Source organism: Herpailurus yagouaroundi, unplaced genomic scaffold (assembly GCF_014898765.1).
Source record: "Herpailurus yagouaroundi ecotype Mexico unplaced genomic scaffold, PumYag 190, whole genome shotgun sequence".
Classification (NCBI taxonomy): domain Eukaryota; kingdom Metazoa; phylum Chordata; class Mammalia; order Carnivora; family Felidae; genus Herpailurus; species Herpailurus yagouaroundi.
Window position 1 is genome coordinate 20,434,152 of NW_024412421.1, and position 8,848 is coordinate 20,442,999.

Sequence of the window (8,848 nt, forward strand, 5' to 3'; positions counted from 1 at the left end):
TCATGTTTTGTCTCTCTCTCTGTCTCAAAAATAAACAAACATTTAAAAAAATTAAAAAACACAATGGGGTGTGGGGAGGGCACAATTTTAATGTACCCAGAATTTCCCAAGAATATAAACACAGCAAAGATCAACATTTTACTGGGACCGGTAATTATTACGTTTCAAAAATCGTATCACCAATAACAATATTTGTGGTTATTCAAATGCATGTGTCTGTGTTTAGCACTTATTTTTAATTTCTTTTGAAAGTAGGCTCCTCATCCAATCTGGGGCTTGAACTCATGACCCTGAGGTTAGGCGTCGGATGCTCTACTGACTGAGCCAGCTAGTCACCCCCAGCACTTGTTTTTAAATATCATTCATAAAGAAATTAAAAAATATTCAGTTGAGTGATGTTTATGTATCCAAACTTCATCATAAGTAGGCACAGCATCTGTTTATTTCACTGTCTTTTGGTGCTCCGGTACCCAATTATTTTCATAGTGAAATAGGTATCATTTTATGATAAACTATACTTCTCTCTTCTTCGTTACTTAGTGGTTAATCATATTGAGTTTCTGAAATTGTGCATGTAGGTTGGTTGTGTGAACTGTTTTTTCTGCCTAAGGGACTAAACGGGGACTGAAAACTTTTGTGAAAGGGCGCTCCGACCACGTCGGCCCCGCCCCTTGCGGCGGGCCCCACCCCTCGCGCCTTCCGCCACATTCAGTATGGCGGCGACGCCAGTCCGCAGAGGCGATTGAGCAGGTCGCTAGTGGCGCGTTCCACTCCAGTCATGGCGGCCCGCCGACCGGTCGCGGGCAGCGGGGCTCTGGCAACGTGCGGTCTGGAGAGCATTCTGGAGGCGCTGAAGCTTCTGCTGAGCCCGGGAGGTGAGAGGACGGATCTCGGCGCCGGGCTGCACTCGGGACTCTCAGGGCCACCAGTCTTCCCGGGCTGCCCTGCCTTCCGCAGCGTGCGCCTCTCAGGCCCTCCCTGGGACCCCCAGCTCTGAGGCTCCTGGGGGCTTTGGGCATTGTCCGTCCAGCCTCATTTTACTTGAGGAAACCGAAGCTCAAGGAGGGGATGGGATTTGCTGAACACTGATGGTAACCGACGTCTCTTGAGCGCCAACCTTGTGCCAGGCACTCACTGTTAAGCGCCCTGGGTACTTGGTTCCATTCAGTCTTTACTGTCACCCTCTGAGGTAGGGACTGCGGCAAGAGCTTCCGAGAGGGTAGCGCTCCTGACGCGTTAAGTGAGGTCCCACCTCCTGAGGGTTCAGGGTCTAATGTGGACGCTGGAGATTTGTACAGAATGGCGAGGCGTGCAGAAGATGGAAGCAGTGGCGTTTGAGCTGGGTTTGGGGACAGCGTTTAGGGATTTACAGCCTGTGGGAGGGATTTACAGTCACTTGTAATCTTTCCTGGTGAGTTGGCAAGATCTTCCCAATTTAGAATCTGCAGGGACCATGGCGGTGGTTTAGCCTGGCGCTCTCCTTTTACACTTGGGGACACTTAAGGCTCGCTGAAGAGATGAAGTGACCTGGCACAGATTATGTGGGCAAATTAGGAGCACAACACGGACCTAGGGCCGAGGTCTACCGAACTCCCTTCTCAAATCAAGGCAGATTATTAAGTGTGGAGCCTCTGATGTTATCTGGAGTTTGGAGAAAGGACACGAGAGATAGGGACCGTATATGTGCAAGAAGGGGGTTGTTCGTGAGCAAAGTAAGGTACATGAAGGGCCATGAGGTGATGCTTCAAGTCTCAAATTTTAAGATACTCCCCAAAATGCAGAAACTTCCACAAACATTATACCATACCTGGGAGAAATGAAAAGAAGTCATTAATAATAGTCATTGAGGGGCGCCTGGGTGGCTCAGTGAGTTAAGCATCTGTCTTCCTCCCAGGTCATGATCTCACCGTTAGTGAGCTCGAGCCCTGCTTCGGGTCAGCCCTGCTTCTCTCTCTCTCTCTCTCTCTCTCTCTCTCTCTCTCTCTCTCTCTCTCTTTCTCTTCTCCCCTCTCTCTTTCTCTGACTTTCATGGGATATTCTCCCTCTCCCTCTCTCTCTCTGTCTCTCTCTGCCCCTTACTCCCTTGGGCCCTCTCACTCTCTCCCTCTCAAAAAAAAAAAAAAGTAATAGTAATTCAGTGCCTACCAAGTATCAGGCCCAATAATATGCTGTTTACATATATATTTTTAAAAATTTTTTTAATGTTTATTTATTACTTTTGAGAGAGAGACAGAGTGCGAGCCGGGGAGAGGCAGAGAGAGAGGGAGACCCAGAATCCGAAGCAGGCTCCAGGCTCTGAGCTGTCAGCACAGAGCCCCATGGGGGGCTCAAACTCATGAACAGTGAGATCATGCATGACCTGAGCCAAAGTCGGAAGCTTAACCGACTGAACCACCCAGGTGCCCCTACATGTATTATTTAATCCTTACAATTCCATAGCATAGATATTTTTTGTATTCCATTTTACAGATGAAGGAACTAAGGCTCAGGTATGGGGAAGTTGCCCGATGTCAGTCTAATAAAGTGGTAGAACTGGATTTTTTTTTTTTTTTAATTTATTTATGTAGGCTCTCTGCCAACGTGGGGCTCAGACTCACATCTGCAAGATCAAGAGTGGCATGCTCTACTCAGCTAGTCAGGTGCATCATAGCCAGGATTTAAAACAGTTTATTTATTTTATTTAAAAGGTTTTTGGAGGCAGTTGTTGCCTGGGCGGCTCAGTCAGTTAAGCACCAACTCTTTTTTTTTTTTTTATGTTCTTTTTTTTTTTTTTCTTTTTGAGAGAGTGTGAGCAGAGGACAGGTAGAGAGAGGGTGACAGAGGATCTGAAGTGGGCTTTGCGCTGACAGCAACGAGCTTGATATGGGTCTCAAACTGATGAACTGTGAGATCATGACCTGAGCCCAAGTCGGTTGCTCCAGTGACTGAGCCACCCAGGCTCCCCAGTCATCCAAGTCATCCCAGGACCATCAGGTCCTGATCCCTGGGTTAGTGAGATCTAGCCCTGCATCCAGCTCTGTGCTGACCGTACAGAGCCTGCTTGGGATTCCCTCTCTCCCTTTCTCTCCACCCCTCTCCCTCTTGCATGTGCACACAAAGCACACACATTCGCTCTCTAAACAAATATTAAAAAATATATATATTTTTAATTTTAGAGAAGGAGTGTGAGGGAGGAAGAAGGGCAGAGGGGAAGAGGGAGGGAGAATCTTAAGCCGGATCTTCTTAAACGAGAAGCCCGGCACAGGACTTAATCCCACGACCCTGGGGATCATGACCTGAGCTAAAATCAAGAGTCAGTAGCTCAAATGACTGAGCCACCCAGGTGCCCCTATTTTTTTTTTTTCATTTAAAATTCCAGTGTAGTTAACATACAGTGTTACACTACTTTTGGGTGTACAATATAGTGATTCAACAGATCCATACAACACCTGGTGATCATTATAAGTGCACTTCTTAATCTCCATCGCCTATTTTACCCATCTGGCCTCTCTGGTAGCCATCAGTTTGTTCTCTGTAGCTAAGAGAACTGTTAGCTCCAGCTGTTTCTTGGTTTGTCTCTCTCTCTCTTTTTCCCCTTTGCTTGTGGGTTTTTTTGTTTGCTTCTTAAATTCCACGTGAGTGAAATCATACAGTATTTGTCTTTCTCTGACTGGTTTTGTTTAGCATGATACTCTGGCTCCATCTATGTTGTTGCAAATGGCAAGATTTCATTCTTTTTTACGGCTGAATAATATTCAGCCATATTTATCCATCTTTATCCTTTCATCTATTGATGGACACTTGGGCTGCTTCCATAATTTGGCTACTGTAAATAATGTTGCAATGAAAGTAGGGTGCACATATCCTTTTGAATTAGTGTTTTTGTTTTCTTCGGGTAAATACCCAGTAGTGTGATAACTGGATTATAGGGTAGTTCTATTTTTTTTATGTTTATTTATTTATTTTTGAGAGAGAGAGAGAGAGAGCTTGTGAGCGGTGGAGGGGCAGACACAGAGGGAGAGAGAATCACAAGTAGGCTCCACACTGTCAGCACAGAGCCCATTGTGGGGCTCGATCCCATGAACTGTGAGATCGTGACCTGAGCCAAACAAAACCAAGAGTCAGATGCTTAACCAGCTGAGCCACCCAGGCACCCCCAGGGTAGTTCTATTTTTAATATTTTGAGAAACCTTCATACTGTTTTCTACAGTGGCTGCACAGTTTGCTTTCTCACCAACAGTGCACGAGGATGGCTTTCCACATCCTCGGCAACACCTGTTGTTTCTTCTTGTCTCAAAACCAAGAGTTGGATGCTTAACCGACTAAGCCACCCAAGTTCCCCTCAGTGTAGTTTTGATTTGCATTTTCTTGATGATGAGCAATGTTGAGCATCTTTTCATGTGTCTGTTGGCCATGTGGATGTCTTTTCTTGCTTTTAAGTTTATTTATTTATTTTTTTTAGTAATCTCTATACCCAACATGGGGCTCAAACTCACCACCTTGAGAACAAGAGTTGCACACTCTTCCGACTGAGCCAGCCAGCCGCCCCCAGTTCTTTTTTGGAGACGTGTCTGTTCACGTCTTCTACCCATTTTTATTTATTTATTTATTTATTTATTTATTTATTTATTTATTTATAGTTTATTTATTTTGAGAGAGAGAACAAGAGTAGGAGGGGCAGAGACAGAGGGGGGGACAGAAGATCCAAAGCGGGCTCATGAGCTGTGAGATCACCACCTGAGCTGAAATCAGACACTTAATCGACTGATCCACCCAGGCACCGACTGATCCACCCAGGCACCCCTTCTGCCCATCTTTAAATTGGGTTATTTGTTTTTTGGGTGTTGAATTGTGTAAGTTCTTTATATGTTTTGGATACTTTTTTTGTGGGAGGCGGGGGGTTGGCTAGAGCCAGGATTTAAGCTCAGGTACCTTCCACTATAGTATAACTGTACTACTTTGCCCCAGTGAAGAAGAAAACTGCAAAAGACAGTTTTAACTTGCTAATTAAGCAAGTTAACTTGCTAATTAAGCAAGTTAAAGAGGTCACTTGTCTAGTAACTGCAACTATCTACAAATGACTGAGAACAAGGTTAAATAAGCAAAAACTCTGGAAGTAATCATCTATCATAAAGCACACATACACAAAACACGTTTATAGAAGACCTCTCTAAATCTCCAAGAGTGTTGTGGAGTCACATACATGTGCTCACTTAACATACAGGAATACAGGCATTCCTATTTGAAAAAGGATAAGTACTGTGGTAAAATGGTATGATTTTGCACATAGAGTCTACTATATATTGTGTGCATCTGCCTGCTGTTTTATCATATCACTTGCTGAGGGAATTAAAAAATACCTGTGCGTCATGAGTATTCAGATGTCCCTGATGTATTGAGGAGTTAGGGTGAAAGTACTGGTTAAAATTACATGCAGCTAGATTAAACTTTTTTTGATCTGTCTTTTTTTTTTTTTTTCTTAATGTTTATTTGATTTGGAGCTCCTTGGTGGCTCAGTCGGTTGAGCGTCTGACTTTGGTTCAGGTCATAATCTCATGGTTTGTGGGCTTGAGCCCTGGGTTGGGCTCTGTGCTGACGGCTTAGAGCCTGGAGCCTGCTTCAGATTCTGTGTCTCCCTCTCTCTCTCCTCTTCCCCTGCTCACGCTCTGTCTCTTTCTGTCTCTCAAAAAATAGATAAACATTAAAAAAAGTATTTGATTTATTTTGAGAGAGAAAGGAAGACAGAGTGTGAGTGGCAAAGGGCAGAGAGAGAGGAAGAGAGAGAGTCCCAAGCAGACTTCACGCTGTCAGCACAGAGCCCTATAGGGGGCTCAAACCACAAATCATGAGATCCTGACCTGAGCGAAAATCAGGAGGTAGACACTTAACCAACTGAGCCACCAAGGTGCCCCTGATCTGTCTTTAAATTGACTCCCCATGAAGGGTGCCTGGGTGGCTCAGTCGGTTAAGTTCAGTCGGTTAAGCGTCTGACTTCAGCTCAGGTCATGATCTCTCAGTCCGAGTTCGAGCCCCGCATCGGGCCCTGTGCTGACAGCTCAGAGCCTGGAGCCTGCTTTGGATTCTGTGTCTCCATCTCTCTCTGCCCCTCCCCTGCTCATGCTCTGTCTCTCTCACTCTCAAAAACGAATAAGCGTTAAAACAGTTTTTTAAATTGACTCCCTTTGAGGTAATATGCGCTGGGAGTCATCTGTATATAATAGTCTGTCCTCACTGCTCTTGGAGAAACAAAATTACATAAAAATGTGTGCTCTCAAGTATCTTGTCTTTTGGGGAGATGGTAGTGTGCATGTAGATGAAGAGATAGTTCACACAGTAGGATCACACTAATGGTGAGAGGCTAGTGCAGATGGCAGTTGGATAGAGGAGTCACCCCTGAGTGGAGCTGTGGAAGGCTGCAAGAGGAGGAGGAATTCGGTCTCGGTGGGAATTATATAGAAAGGAAGGGAGATGCCAATAGTCTTTCACTTGTGAGGCATCAGATGTTCTGCTGCATTAAGCGTGTTCTCCTCTGCCTTCCATTTCTATTGTCAATCATGGGGCAAATAATAGTTTCACCACCTGGGTTGTTAAGAAATGTGCTAAGCAGAATTTGAAAGGGATTTGTCGATTTTAGTGAAGTTTTGTGTGTAAGAAATGGAGGCCATCTCAGCAATAGTTTTCCTAAAAAATATCTTTCTATGTTAAATATAGACCAAATTCTATCATTGAATTTGAATATGTTGTGGGGAAGGAGCTGGAAAATCTGATAATCTGTGTATAATGAAGATGTACCATACTTAATCTTGCATGCCATATTGCTTTGCACTTTGAGCATAATAAAAAGTTCCACACAAACTGTGAAGTCTGCTTTTAAATGTCACAAAGCATAGGCATTCAAATTGGTGATTGGGAAGAATCCATAATGCTGTCCATAAGGGCAGCATTTCCTGAAGTGTGATAGTGATGTAGTTTTACGTGGTACGTACAGTAACATTTCGAGGCTGCATAGTGTAGTGTAGTGATCAAGAGTTAACTTATCAGGAAGAGTGGCATTGTTTTGCATTTTTGCAAGTCTCTTTGATGTCTGGCTTACTAGAAGACGGCTGGATTTTTGTATTTGCTTTTCTGTTCAATCTGTCATGATAGGTTGTTTTGATTGGAACAGATGAAGAAAATCTAGACTCACATAGATATGTAGTTGGAAAAGGAAGAACTCAATAGCCTTTTCAGAGAGTTGTATTTTTTCATACTGTGCTAAAACTGAACGAGAGGTAATTTCTTAAAGGTTAGTTACGATATGGAATCTGTTTTTTTAATGGTTATTAATTTTGAGAGAGAGAGAAAGCACGCACATGCGTGCTGGGGAGGGGCAGCGGGAGAGAATCCCAAGCAGGCTCCACGCTATCAGCACGGAGCTCTACACAGGGCTTGTTTCCATGAACCGTGAGATCATGACCTGAGCTGAAGTCAAGAGTCAGACACTTAACTGCACCAGATGCTTAACTGAGCCACCCAGGTGCCCCTAAACTGAATGAACTTTTCACACTTGGTACACTCATGAGAGAATGAGACTGTAGGAGGCAAATAATGGCCTAGTATTAATATGAAAATAGTTTGGAACCTGCAGAGTCCCTGAAAATCTGAACCCCCTGAAAACTTGAGTCCCTGTACCCTGCTTTGAAAACTGCTGCTTTAGGGGATGCCTTTATTTTCAAGTAGATTTTGTTCTTCACCAGTAGAGGGCAGAGGAGACTACTTTATTAAGTGGCTCCTGAAAAACAAAGCTTTTGTTTGAAATCACTTTGCTTCCCATGTTTGGGTTCAAAGATCTTATAAAGTTGCAGGAAGTCCCTGAGGGGTTGTTTAGGGATATTAATGGTTGGTGGTGATAAACTAGGAAAGCACTTATTTCCTATTTAAGTATATATTCGCTAAAGGAACCAGATATTCATGTTAGTGGGTCAGAACGCTTGCCCTGGACAATCTTAGAGAAGTACTGAAAAATTCTTACTTTTCTGATTCTCATTATTCTTTTTAAAAAAATTTTTTTCAACGTTTTTTTATTTATTTTTGGGACAGAGAGAGACAGAGCATGAACGGGGGAGGGGCAGAGAGAGAGGGAGACACAGAATCGGAAACAGGCTCCAGGCTCCGAGCCATCAGCCCAGAGCCCGACACGGGGCTCGAACTCACAGACCGCGAGATCGTGACCTGGCTGAAGTCGGATGCTTAACCGACTGCGCCACCCAGGCGCCCCTGATTCTCATTATTCTTAATGAGTAGTTTATGTTCCTTCCTTACAGGCATGACAAGATGTCTCAGACTCATACATTTCTTGCCCTGTTCTTGAAAACAGCTCTCTTTAAGGAGAAATGGTAGAGACCACAATATGGGTAACAGGCATATTCATTACCCCTGATGTCATTGCTTCCAGACTTTTTCAATTATTAGAGCTAGGAACTTTGTGGGTTTTCAGAAACCAAAACATAAATCTGTGGTTCTTACTGATATTCTTTTTTTTTCTTTAATGCTTATTTATTTTTGAGAGACAGAGAGAGAGAGAGAGAGAGAGAGACAGAGTGCGAGCAGGGGAGGGTCAGAGAGAGAGGGAGATATAGAATCCATGGCAGGCTCCAGGCTCTGTATGGTCAGCTCAGAGCCTGACGTGGGGTTCGAACTCATGGACCAGGAGATCATGACCTGAGCTAAAGTTGGGTGCTTAGCTGACTGAGCCACCTAGGTGCCCCAGTTCTTACTGATATTCTAATTACAATGAAATATGTTGGAGTTTAAATTTTTTTAACATTTTGTTATGCAAATTTTCTTTCTTTCTTTCTTTCTTTCTTTCTTTCTTTCTTTCTTTCTTTCT

The 8,848-nt window shown here is 43.8% G+C and overlaps 1 protein-coding gene across 3 annotated transcripts in view; it reads left to right on the top strand.

Annotated features, from left to right (window-relative positions):
• The first annotated feature begins 733 nt into the window (after positions 1 to 733).
• The window catches only part of TANGO6 (transport and golgi organization 6 homolog), a 192,976-nt gene continuing 184,861 nt past the window's right edge, over positions 734 to 8,848 (top strand). For 2 of the 3 annotated variants that reach the window (XM_040442922.1, XM_040442923.1), the window contains exon 1: positions 735 to 875. In XM_040442922.1, the coding sequence (XP_040298856.1) occupies positions 779 to 875 (97 nt within the window). In that variant the 5' untranslated portion in view covers positions 735 to 778. Of the gene's footprint in view, positions 876 to 8,848 lie in introns of all 3 variants that reach the window. The other variant, XR_005780797.1, reaches the window with a different exon arrangement.